General features: G+C 46.9%; 1 protein-coding gene across 2 annotated transcripts; it reads right to left on the bottom strand.

Moving 5' to 3' along the window:
- Positions 1-577: 577 nt before the first annotated feature.
- Positions 578-10,488, bottom strand: LOC120851102. Of its 2 annotated transcripts, XM_040223655.3 has the most exons (5): positions 9,855-10,488; positions 2,215-2,386; positions 2,079-2,134; positions 1,866-1,906; positions 578-1,706 (listed from the first exon to the last, which is right to left on the bottom strand). In XM_040223655.3, the coding sequence occupies exons 1-5, from the start codon at positions 10,279-10,281 to the stop codon at positions 1,134-1,136; spliced, it is 1,269 nt and encodes a 422-aa protein (XP_040079589.1). In that variant the 5' UTR covers positions 10,282-10,488; the 3' UTR covers positions 578-1,133. The 2 variants fall into 2 exon arrangements, with proteins under 2 accessions (XP_040079589.1, XP_040079590.1); XM_040223656.3 differs by lacking the exon at positions 1,866-1,906 and having other exon boundaries at positions 850-1,706.
- Positions 10,489-12,646: the final 2,158 nt, after the last annotated feature.

Raw genomic sequence — 12,646 nt, 5'->3', positions numbered from 1 at the left:
CACTCTATTTATGCCACCCTCTATGTTCTCAGTCCCCAAATTGCTGTTCGTCCGAATTCTTGTATCGTGGGCCTTAGGTGAGAAAATGTCAATCACACTTAAATATCTACATTTTGTTCACTTGTCTGGGCCTTTGCTAACGCTTGAGTTTTCTCTAAACGCCGTTCCATGCTCGTGGCCTAGTGGAGCATGAATTAAAGAAGCTGACGTTACTTATGGGAGCATATTTTATTATTCTCTACAAAAACAACAGTGCCAAATGGCAGACTTTTTTCAACTGCTTGCACTCAAGTGTCCGCGAGCTCTGTGCCGGTCATTCATCAGATGACCAATGATATTCGATTGTATTATGGACGCCATCTTGCAATGGTAACCTTCCACCATGCTCCAAAGGGCAAATGAGCTATCAATAGGGGTGTCGCGAACTTTTGTCGAACCAGATTTTTTGGTCGAACTTCCGGGGTTCGACTGAGTCGAACCGGTTCGACGAACCTTCGACTTTTCACCCGATTCGACCGGTTCGACTTTATGGACAGTGTGGCCAGACCTTAATACAAGCATGTCTAGGTTTGGAGAATTTTTTTTTTTTATGCAAGGGGTTATTTTATTTTGTGAACAGCTGCAATTAAAAGAAACTAATTCTAATCAGTGAAGAAGTTAATAACTTAATTTTTAGTACTGTGTTGACTGAAATAGCCAATCAGCTCTGCACTTAATTCATCTCTTAGCCATTACCATCCAATCCGAAGCCAACTGGCCAGCCTGTGGCGCATGCGCACACGAGTCGAACCTCAATACAAGGTTCGTCGAACCTTTCATTAAAAGTTCGAAAAAGTCGAACCTGGTCGAACTCGAACCGCGACCGGTTCGCGACACCCCTAGCTATCAATGGGGTGGCAGCAGTGGTTTTGGCAGCTTTACCTCTAGCCTTAACGTAGCCAACGGCTGGCCAAACTGCGGCTTGAAATGTTGGGCAAAGCTCCACATTTCAAAGCTAAAAGAGTTGCAGATTTTTTTTTTTTTTTTCGAATGGAAAAATTTTACAATTGTTTATACATCTGCGAGGTCAGATACATAGATAATGGTTTTCATTAACAGAGCAGGCATGCAGGCATCTCTACAGGTCAGTTATGTCACTCGCTGGAAAAGGCACGTGCTCGCAAAAACGGCGCATCTATCCTTTCTTCCCTCGCCTGGCTTTCTCTTTCGGCTCTTTCCCGTTTCTGTTGCTCCCCCCTCTCTGCATTCTCCTGTCTTTTTCTTTCTTCTCTCTCTGTTACCTCGATCCTCTCCATTCTCGACTTTTCTCTTTCCTCCTTGTCTTCCCTGTCTTTCCGAAACTGTGCCAGAGCTTCTTCGTGCGCATAGTTAGTGACTGTTTGGAAAAAACCAAGGCGCCTCTCTGCATCGAAATGCCTTATATACATACGCAGGCCCAGAAGGGCGTGTCCAATCTCATCTTGGTGTTCTGGAGGACAACAAGAAGGGCGTAAGTTGGCAGCAGCTGCTCGCAAGGCCTGCTCAATCGGGATGCATTGACCCGCAGAGCCTGAATGCTTCCGCTTTCGGCTCTGAGGTCCGGGAGTCTGCAAGGCAGCTGCGGGTGGTCTTTCTGTGGGCTCTTGGCTTGGAGGTGGTGCAGCACCCATTTCCGCCCGCATAGCTGCAAGGTAGGCTGGCGATGGCTGGAACTCAGGTAGCCGGTTCTGCGACAACACCGACCGCACTTTTATCAAATGTCTTGGCACTATTGAGAGGCACAGAAGGTGTGGAAAAACCGACAGGAAGGTGAAGTGAGTAATTAATAAAACTTGCAGTGAAACATATCTTTCAGATTCCGAAGAGATTACACTCCAAATAATTACCTCAGCTGCTTGCCTGGGGGCTGACTCATCTTCACTGCAGTCTGGTGACAAGCAAAAAAGTAGAACCACAGCCAATTATTTTAAGAATAAGAAAAATGTAAATTTGAATATTGACATTGTAGAGGGCTTGTTAGTAATGCAAAATCAACACCACAAAAGAAGGTGTGGAATTCATTCAACAATAGAAAGTGGGGAGATGTCAATTACCGATACCTCGCGGTTGGCTGCTGCAGTTTGTCATCTCTTCCTCTGATGCCTCAGGGTGAGATCTGAACACAAGGAATCCCAAGTAAGATGGCAGCTACATGCAGAACGATACCAGGTCATTATTAGAAAAATAAGTAGGTACCGGCATGAAACATTGGCCTTGCCGGACAAGAAGGAGCAGCTTGCGAAGTATTTCCACCTCGAGGTGTAGACGTTAGCTGCCCCGCAGCCACTCCGTTGTGATCTCTTCACTTTTGCAAGCTCTCTCAAGAAGTAGTCCTTCAAGTTACACCATTTCAACTTGCATGCTTGTGCTGCAGCAAAAACAGGCAGAAGACTCCAGATATGTGTAGCAAGGAATAAAAATAATTTCATTAATTTATGCACATATAAAGTTCTAAATAAATTCTCTGTGCTGACCAACTGGGTTGATTAGCGTATCGTGCACGTTGTTCATGATAACGTACAGACATTCAATGGGCGAAGTGGAGTGACCAGAATGACATATGTACTATTGCCGCGCCCGCAGCTGACTAGTAGGCAGAGCACTCGTGGCCTAACGGTTATCGCGCTTGCCTTCCTCACAGAAAGCCAAGGATCGATTCTTGGCCGCGGGTACGCATTTTTGTTGACTCTTATGTGATGTTCTGGTAACTTCGAGAACCATGTTGCTTATTCGAGGTTAGAATGTTCTACACGCCGAACCTTCTACGCCGGTTGTTCCAGAAGCCCACACGTGTACCAAGGGGCTCCGCGTGGCAAGCCGGAGTCAGTCTCGCCCCAGCGTTCTATCCTGCTGCTACGCCGACTTCGACGCCAGCGACGCTCCGTTGATTGTTATCTTCTGTTTTCTTTTTGTTTGGGCACAAGTTCGCCCCATTATACATTTTAGTTTCCTCGGTTATTTTTTTGTTTCGTCACCTCGTCATTCGTGAGAATATTATGAAGATTTCCATACAATCCACCCTTGTAAATGGTACCAATCGCTTTACAATATTGTCACAAATGACAAATTATGAGGCGGCGAATAACTGAAGAAACTGAATGTTTTAAAGGGTGAACTTGTGCCCAAAAACAAAATAGAAGAAGGTCAGCGTCGCAGGTGGCAATGTCGGCGAAACAGCAGGATCGAGCGTTGGGGCGAAAACTGACTCCGTCTCGCGACGCGGCGTCGTACCTTTTGTACCCGCGTGGATTTTTGAAACATTGGGCGTAGAACTTTCGGCGCGTAGAACATTCGTAACTCGATCAGACGACACTTTTCTCGAATTTACGAGAACTTCAAGTTGAAAGAATGAATAAGAGAACATTCCGCTCCCTGGAATCGACCCTAGACCCATCCGCGCGACAGCCAAGCGCGGTAACCATTCGGCCACGCATGCACTCGCTCGGCGAAGCACGTGGCAATATTTTGTTTTACCATCTTAGCAGAAACCCGTACATACGCTTAAAATGTCAATGGAATATCTCTTTATTTAGTCTCGCCACGATAATCGGTGTTCTCACTGCACAAGTACTCGTAAAGCAGAGGCACTATCAAACATGAGGGGACATGCACTTTCATTACAATCTCAAACCTGAGAACGTTCAAATGAAGGGTTCCCGAAAGGAGCTATAAAGCTAAAAACTTTTCAACTTGTTACTTTGATATGCATATCCAGGTGCCACCACGTAAATACAACAAAATATAGGTTAACGGGTGTTTGGTCAGGCATGGTTCTCGTTTGCTCTCACTCGCTTTTACACAGTAATGACATACGTAAAGAAAAAAAAAATAAACAAAAATTGCATCGTTGGACACAAAATTCAAACATCTAGTTTGACTTTTCTGTTCGTGATAACTGCACCCTGTGCCACCAAATACAGTTTCATGCCATATAAGTAGGGTGCTAGCTGTGTTTTCAGTTAAAAGAGTACAGCCAAAAAAACATTTGCCGGCAAAACTTTCATGAATTCATATCATTCTCAAAACATAAAATTAAAAAAAAAAAAAAAGAACATATATGATTCGCACGAGATGCTAATTAGAGAAGGAAACACGGTTAGTTCTTTTGAGGAGAGAAGGCATTTTCTTTTCAGAATTGGGCAAATTGACACACAGGGAGCTTATCTCGTTTGTGATCTCTAACAGTGCAGAAGAAGCTATTGTTCTGTAGAATTTACCGAAGGCAGTCGGGTGGCGCCTCAGAGAAAATGTCGCTGACTTTGAGACGTCGTCCTGTTCATTTTCTGTCTCAACTACGTCTTGATGTTTCTTCTCTTTCCCTGTCTCAGGATAATCTAACATGGTTAATTAAGAGTGGCACATGACTGAGAAATTTGCGATTGTAAGGTAGAGTCCAAAATGGATTTCTGGCTTTCCCCGTTTCTAGTGATAATTTTGAAAGGGCAATTTCTATGCCAAAAGTCGTTAATGGAAAAAAGCGTGCTACAATCAGTGACATAAATGCAAAAAGTCGTTAATGGAAAAAAGCGTACTACAACAAGCGACATAAACCTGCTGCACCTATATCTATGACAGCAAACTGTAAGGCTTATAGCAAATACAAAAAGACGGCTTCAATCCACATGATTGTGTGAAAGCGCAGAATTAAAAAAAATTAAACGTTCATAAAAAAGAAACTTTTATAAGCATTGAATTTGCGATAAAAATGAGCTCCGTAAGACATCCTCAAAATTTAATAAAAAAAATAAACACCAAACACATAGAACACTACATATAAGTCACATCTATTATTGTGCACACCTAGTAGAAATCCTTAAACATGGCTTAAAGCATTTAACATACATACAAAAATAGTGCCCTCAAAGCAGCAATGAGTGGGGACATGGCCTGGTCGTCCTTTAAGAGCAGAGAAGCTATCATCCAATTCAAATTCGATCAAAGGCTAACAAATATGCAGGACGCACGATGGACGAGGAAGGTGTACAAGTATTTATACATAAAGAGCTCGAATACAGAATGGACGAACCGATCGAGGAAGCAAAAATTTAAATATCTGCCCACTACGGTGGAGACTGAGCGGGACACCAGGATAGAAGAGGGCGTAAAAGAAGCCGAAAGGAAAATGAGGAGGGAATTAAACAAGGACGAACAATTAGCACACCGGGGGACAGGAAAAACACAGGAATATTGGGACTCCCTCCCGCGTGGTTCCTGCCCAAAGTCTCACACCTGTCCCCGTGCGGGTCTGGTTCAAAGAGGAACAATGACGAGGTTAACCAGAGGGAAATTGGCGACTCCCTCGCCCGGGGGAAAGAGCAAATAATGATGTTTACATTTTTTTTTTTTTTTGTCCGATATCTTAAAGGTTTTTTTGTTTTTTTTCACCTCTATCTGCTCGGTGATAGTTGGCGGGAGGTGGGGAAAGAAAATTAAAAATGTGGGAGAGAAACAACAACAAGGAAACAAATTTTTCCAATCAATTAATTTAAGGTTAGGTGGCGCAAGCTACCGCCCGGTATGAAGAGAACAGCCGAAAGGGAGTTTTCGTAGATCGTTTCGGCAGTCCCGCAACGCTTTCCGCAACACGTTACGATACCCGGGACTCCACAGTCAAGGCCATAGGCGCGCAGGCGCAGTAGCGGCTTCTTCGTTGCGGAGGGCCTAGCGGAGGGGGACCGTCGGTCTACGAAAACTCCCTAATATCCATCTATCCTTCGGGGAGTCGTCCCGGTGATGCCAGGCAAGGGATGTCAGGGCACCGACTTCAACGTGAACGACACTGATCTCTATGACAATTGCTGGATCGCACATACCCGCTCCGCGAGTGCGGCCACCGGACGGCCATCTTGCATGCAGAATTTTTCTCGTTTTGCTAGCGTTGCAGAGGCCGGTGGCAGCGTTCTAGAGACGTTTTCTGTGCGTTCGTCGTCATTCGCCGGAAAAGTTTTTTTCTAAAACCCTGTTAAGCCATGAGACTTGTCGTTGGGGATGCGTGGAAATTTTTACGAAAGCGCAGTGCCGCAGGAAAAAGGCACAACTCTTCGAAACCAAGTTTCGCCGGCCTCGCGGCGTGTTCAAAGTTTCCTTGGCACGCCGAAGTGCTGTGTTTCTGTGCCTTCGCACGCTTGGATACTGATCAAGAATCGACGCCGTGTGGACGTGTTTTGCGAGTGCAATGTGCGTGAAACCGTATGTAAAGGTACAACTCGTCGAAAGCAAGTGTCGCCGGTCTCGCGGCTGTAATGAGCCGCCGCTTCGCGGCGGCAATCTGCGGCGGCTTATTACAGCGAATTTTAGCGAAGTTTAGAAAAAAGGCGATGAGCCTCCTTTTACCGAATTCGCTAAAAGGAGGCTTATCGCCTTTTTCTCTAAATTTGGTTTCTCTACAAGACCAACATGAAATTTTCTTCTGGTGAGCTTTTGTCCGGGTTTGTAAAAAAATGGGCGAGTTTTTGTCCGGTGAGCTTTTGTCTGGGATTCCCCCACCCCCTACCCAAAATGTAAAATACACTACACGTCAGCTGCATCTTGTTCGCTCATTGAACAGCTGTGACCTAGGTACGGCTCCCCCAAACTCGCCTTTGCCCCCATCGTGGATTTTCTTCTGCCCCGAAGTCGACAAAAAGAAACCATCTTCCCTCTCTGCCCGGCTAGAAAGAAGAGAGAGAGGGTACTGGACCACTTACTCTCGAATCTATGTTTCTACAAAAAAAAAAAAAAAAAAAATCCTTTGTGATAGAGATTAGTGGTGAACGAGCTAATCCTCTAAATAGTTCCAGATTTTTGTTTTTATATAGACCTTTTCCGCATGAGCGCCGCCATCTTGAATTGTCGTCACTTCCAGTATGGGCGAAAACGTTGTTTTGCCCACGTTGAAATAACCTGAGACTGGGGTAGAGAAGAAGCATCAAAGCGTAGAAGGGACAGAAAATAGACAGGCGCTTGAACTGTTTAGACTTCATACTTTTGTGTTGGTGGAGATGACCTTGAGTTTGGGACTATATAAGGAGGTGGAGAAAATAAATGAAGTTAGCTGAGTTTGAGACGTCGTACTGTCTATTTTCTGTCCCTTGTACGCTTTGATGCTTCTTCTCTACCCCAGTCTCAGGTTATTTCAACATGGTTAATATTCACCAGCTCGCCTGCACCCTTACGATTTTTTCCATTATTTTGCCGTCGCCACGCCAATAGACCTTTTCCGCAAGGGCGCCGCCATCTTGAATTGTCACTTCCAGTATGGGCGAAAACATTGTTTTGCCGTCGCCACGCCAATAGAAAGCATTTAGGATATAAGCGTAACCGTCACCCATTCTCGTTTTGCCTCCCCTCTATTTTTTTACTATTTACAGGTTGAAACGTTTTATTATTTTTTTCGTTGCCCATACCGGATACGTCTATTAGGTGGCTGGGTACGAGAGTACACGGAAAAGGCCTGTGGAAGGCATTTAGGACATAAACGTAACCGTCACACATTCTCATTCGGCCTCCCCTCTATTTTTTTACTATTTGCAGGCTGAAACGTTTTGGTATTTTTTCGTCGTCCACATTGGCGGTCGGGGGCGAGAGTAAGCAGAAAAGGTCTATAAACGGAACAAACATACACGTGTTACCCTAACACTGAAATGTGGCAGGTTGCGCAGAGGCAAATAAATCGGGGAGTGTTGGTTGTCCTATCTTCGGATTTGATTTTGAGCAAACTTGTTTCATCTTCTTTCCATGGGAAGAAAAAAGGAATGAGGGAATATCTCTGAATTGCTTTCGTTCCTCCTCTCCACATTTAATCTCAGGCTTCCTTCCCTCACCTCAAGAAAGGGGCCCCTGTCATCCACAATGGGGACAAAAGCGAACAAAGCCAACGTGATGCATGGCTTCGTGACTGTTGGAAAATGGCAATGGGTGCTGGTCGTCCTAACGGAATACACGTGAATGGAAAAGTTTTGGGAATGGTTGGAGCACTTCATAATTAACGCACATTGACAAAATTTCAGCCGACGTGAAAACGAAGGATATAAGTTATAACTGCTAGAAGATGCACGCGTGTGAACATTTCGCAACAAAATGACGTATCATGAATACTCGGAAAAATTAGAACGCCGAACCATCCAAAAATTAGATATATATATATATATATAAAAAAAATTGTACTAGAGCAAAGTTGGGGTTAAAACATTGGCACAATATAGATCTTTCCAGCGGCAGTCTCGAACGAAGCGATTTGGAGCGGGCGTCCTTGGTTTTGGGAGGGTAAGTCAGTGTTGCCCGACTGCGCTGGGCTGTGGGTTTTCTAGTCAGTGGGCTGCGGCAGCCTGCGTAGGCGCACTTCCGTACGTTGGTGGAGGCTACATTGCCGCGTCCTATCTTTTATTTTGTGTTATATGGCGACCAGAATTTCCCCGGGTTTTTAAGAATGCATTGTACTATTCTTGAGAACAAAAGCAAAGAAATGAAAACTGTTTTGGTGAGACCATCCGCGACAGAACAAATGCAACGACACCATATACTCAGCCGCGTCAATCTACAAAGGTCTTAACTGTCGAAAATATTCAACCACACAGGACATCCGAACTGCATGGATCCCCGCCCACAACATGAAATTCAACGGTTCTCATCAATCGAACGACATATATTGTACGTACCGCGTTATCCGCATTCGGATAAAGGGGTGTCCAAACAGGACACTACAAAACCCGCGACTCCGGCAAATCGTGCCGCGCTCTGCCGCGATCCGCTTCCGGCCGTCGGAGGGAAATTTCCCTCCGTCAAATCTCCCCCGCGCTTCCTCCACAGAGGCCTTGCCGCCTTGCTCTGCTTATCACGTGGGTCCGGAGAGCCACTCACACGCTCTGTTGGCTGTCGGTCAATTGCTCAAGGCCTCGGCTCACAATACGGAACCGCATCGGACGCCATCGCGACGAAAGTGAATCTCGTCAAAGAAAGCAGATCCGAGGCGGGCGAAACGCACCCTTCGACGCAGGAATGTCCCAAATCCACCCGAAGCCGGACCTCCTTGGCCTTCGAGCCGAGGCGACGGCGGTACGCGAGGGCGTTGGCGAGGTGAGACAGACGCAGGTGGCATGTGACGTCAATCTGAAGAGGAGAGCAGTCGTGATCGTAAAAATTTTCACGACTCCTGCAAACATTTCCACGACTCCGACAGACCGTAAAAATAGAAGCGTCCGCTTCAATTTTCACGATTTGTCGGTGTCGCGGGTTTTGTAGTGTCCTGTTTGGACACCCCTTAACGCGGTGCCGCGTTCTCCGAACAGGATTTGAGAAAGGTCTAAATTAACACAGCATATCCAATATACAGTGTCAACAATAGACACTTCACGACGATCGGACGGAATCCGGCATGTTTTCAAAACAGCTGCATTTTTGCACAGCTTCAAAGCAAATAAACGAACGTGTCTATTCCGTCTCCACACTCCGGACCCAACCCTATCAGCTATTTTTCGCGAAACCCGGACCTTAGCCGGGAACGGAAATAATCCTCCGAGAACGTTGAACTGCCTGCGTCGCGTGCTGCTTCACGTTCGCTCTCATTGTTCGTTTCCTGCGAAGGCCGTTCAGGCAACGAGCCCTGGTATTTTCTGCTTCTTACAGTGGAAGATAACACACAAAAAGTAAGCACCCTAAGCAGACAAATAAAGTAAAAACTTCCAAGAACAGCGGGCGAACTCCGAATGCACAATGCAGGTGGGGACCCACGCTGACCGGGTTTCCACAGCACAGGCGGGTGGCAGAAATTTCTGGCTGATAGGGGTCGCTCGGTTCGTAAAATGGCGGCGGCCAGAGAGCTCTTTTTGCAGAGGTGGTAATGTTTTCGTTGTACTTACGTGCGTACTCCTGCTCCAGGCCCAATGACTTGGCAATTGCAGCCCAGGCGTTGGTGCGCATATATTGGCCTCTGTGGACGCCGCTGAACTTGTTGTACAGCCACGGGTACCCCTCCACCAACTCGATGAGCTTCCGTGTCTTGGCTGTGTCAAACACACGGATCAGTTGCTTCGTCAGCTTTTTGGGGTTTCTCTCGATCTTCGGACTCTTTCGCATCTCCGGCGGAGTATTCGTCCTCTTGCTCGGGGTCGTCATCCGCCTTGAAGGTCCGGAACACTCCGAACCACTCTGCTCCGAGCTATCCAAAACCTCGTAGCTTTCAGGGCTCGCCGCCATCTTGACAAGGGTAGTAGCGTCCACACTCGTGAACGAATGGGGAGCAACTAAAGGCCTGTGCAAACCTAAATCGGCTGCCAGATCCGACATTCGAGTTCGGCAAAAAAAGACAACATAAAAACGTGAGGCGGGCACGTCGAGAGCCGATCTTTGTTTGCACGCATCCACAAGCCCCCGCCCGAGCGCCCGAACGCGCAAAAAGCCCTTTCACTCTCTCCGCTCTCTTCCCGCAGGCGTCCGTCAAAAATCGGAAGGCATGGATCGAAACGACACGTGATGTTTCCTCCTCTCCGGACCGGTTTTCTCGGCGAAATCGGATGCCGTCTTCGGTTTGCACCGCGCTACCGGGGCATCCGGTAACTGCTTGCCATGAAACGCGGTCCTCAGGGTTCGTGCCGCTTGTATCTCGGTATGTGTCAGTTGTAAAAGCAGGGAAGGCATAGCTCCCATACTTTTCTCTCTCTCTCTCTCTCTCTCTCTCTTGCATCTGCTGTCCAAACAGGATACTACAAAACGCACGACTCCGACAAATCGTGCGGCGCTCGGCTTCCGGCCGTTTCTCTTTGCCGGGGGGAGACTTCCCCCCGTCAAATCTCCCCCTCCCTTCCTCCACGGCGGCCTTGCGCAAGCCTTGCGGCCTTGCTCTGCTCATCATGTGGCTGCGGAGAGCTACTCGCACGCTCTTTTGGCTGGGTTGGCGAGGGGGAGATTTGACGGAGGGAAATTTCCTCCCGGCAAAGAGAACGGCGGGAAGCGGAGCCGGCGGAGCGCCGAACGATTTGTCGAAGTTGTGTGGTCTGACGTGTTCAGTTTTGCCAGGTGTATTTCTATCTTTCGCCACGTGATCACGTTCCCGCCCGTGTACCCTCGCACAGAGAGGGGCAGGTGATGAAAGGGAAGCGGTCGAATGGTTTCGCGAGAGCGTGGCTCCCTCTGCAGTCATCTTACCGAGGTCACTCGCGAGCATGCGTACATACGTCCGCAGCTGGGCACCTGCTTTAGCAGGTTCCAGCGATCTCGCGGAGGGGACTTGGGGCCCTAATCCGGGCAAGTTTAGCGGCAGCTCAAAGCTCAAGCCTTGCTCTCCCTGTGCAGGAACCACGCCTTTTCGGGCGTTTCTCACTTCTCACCGTCATGGAACACTTTCGTTTCTCATTCCGGCTTGAGAGGATAATGGACGGGACTCGGATGCCTTCTTGTGCGCTTACTCCTGTTCCTGTTCTGGCTAGCGGAACAGTCCGAAAAACGTAATAGCAAATTTTTTGCCTTGACAAAGCGGCGAGTCCTGGACGAAACATCGAGCGCCGTAAAATAAGAAGGGGTCATCCAATTGGGGGGGCAAGCAAAACGTTTTGGGGAGTGATCTGACCGGGGGACAATGCCCCCCCCCCCCCCTCCCCCTTCACCACCCTCAGCTACGCCCCTGGTTCAAACGTTTACAAAACCACCACCCAATGTAGCGTCATCCCAGTTCAACAATTAGTACGCGCCATGTTCACTGGACCCTTAAAATGGTACCAGTCGGAAGCCCGTTTTTGTAAGGGTCTATATTCGGCGTCAACGTTTTTGTGCTCCGTTTCCGCAGTGTTGCTACCTCGCACTACTGCGCGACGTGGCTCCGTCTTGCGTCTTATTCGTGTCCTCTCATTAGGTAGTTTTAAAACAGGACGAATTCTAAAACTCTCTACTGAGAACACAGCATACAAACGTTGATACCGAGTATAACGAATTACGCACATTATTGAACTGAGAAATCGATGCGATTAATTCGAACGCAAAATGATCCCTTCGGCCCGACTCACATTGATTAAAAAAAAGAAAGAAAGAAAGAAAACACGATATTTTACAATGGTGAGCAGAGGAACAGAGAATCTCGAGCGAACAAAGACACTTCCGATGTTTTGCAATAAATCTGGAATGAGAGCAATTGCATTCGAGAAAGTTCGAACACAAAACCGCGGGCGTATGTTGGTCGTACGAGCTTTCTACGAAAGAAGTGGTGGAATGAGAATTCGAGTTTGCTGATATTTGGGTTGCGGGCTCTATCGGGCATTGCACCATTTTAAAATGTGATAGCCTGTCATCAAATTACTCTTTTTGAGCCGCCGAGACGACAAGATGAGAAGTGTGGAATTTAACTTGTTTTACCTCATATCTTTCTTTTAATGTTTTCCTAAGGCCAAAGTTAACAAACAAGCGATATGAATACGGGCAGATCATATTGCGTCTCGCCTTTTTCCCGAGCTAGAAAAAACTTGAGCAGCACTTTTTATATATATTTACGTTTGTGAAGAAAAAAAAAAATAAATAAACGCTACCAATCAGCAGTGCAGCGTAAAAAAATAAATAAATAAAGTAAAACAAAGAAGAAATATTGAGACTGTCAGAATTGTGTACGACGAACTGTAACTATTTATCCAACATATTTATTTCTTCCCAGCTTGTGGCCGCAAAT

This window comes from Ixodes scapularis, unplaced genomic scaffold, assembly GCF_016920785.2.
Source record: "Ixodes scapularis isolate PalLabHiFi unplaced genomic scaffold, ASM1692078v2 PGA_scaffold3__209_contigs__length_174095766, whole genome shotgun sequence".
NCBI lineage: Eukaryota > Metazoa > Arthropoda > Arachnida > Ixodida > Ixodidae > Ixodes > Ixodes scapularis.
Note: the sequence above shows the minus strand (reverse complement) of the source record. Positions and strands in the feature narration are given on the sequence as shown.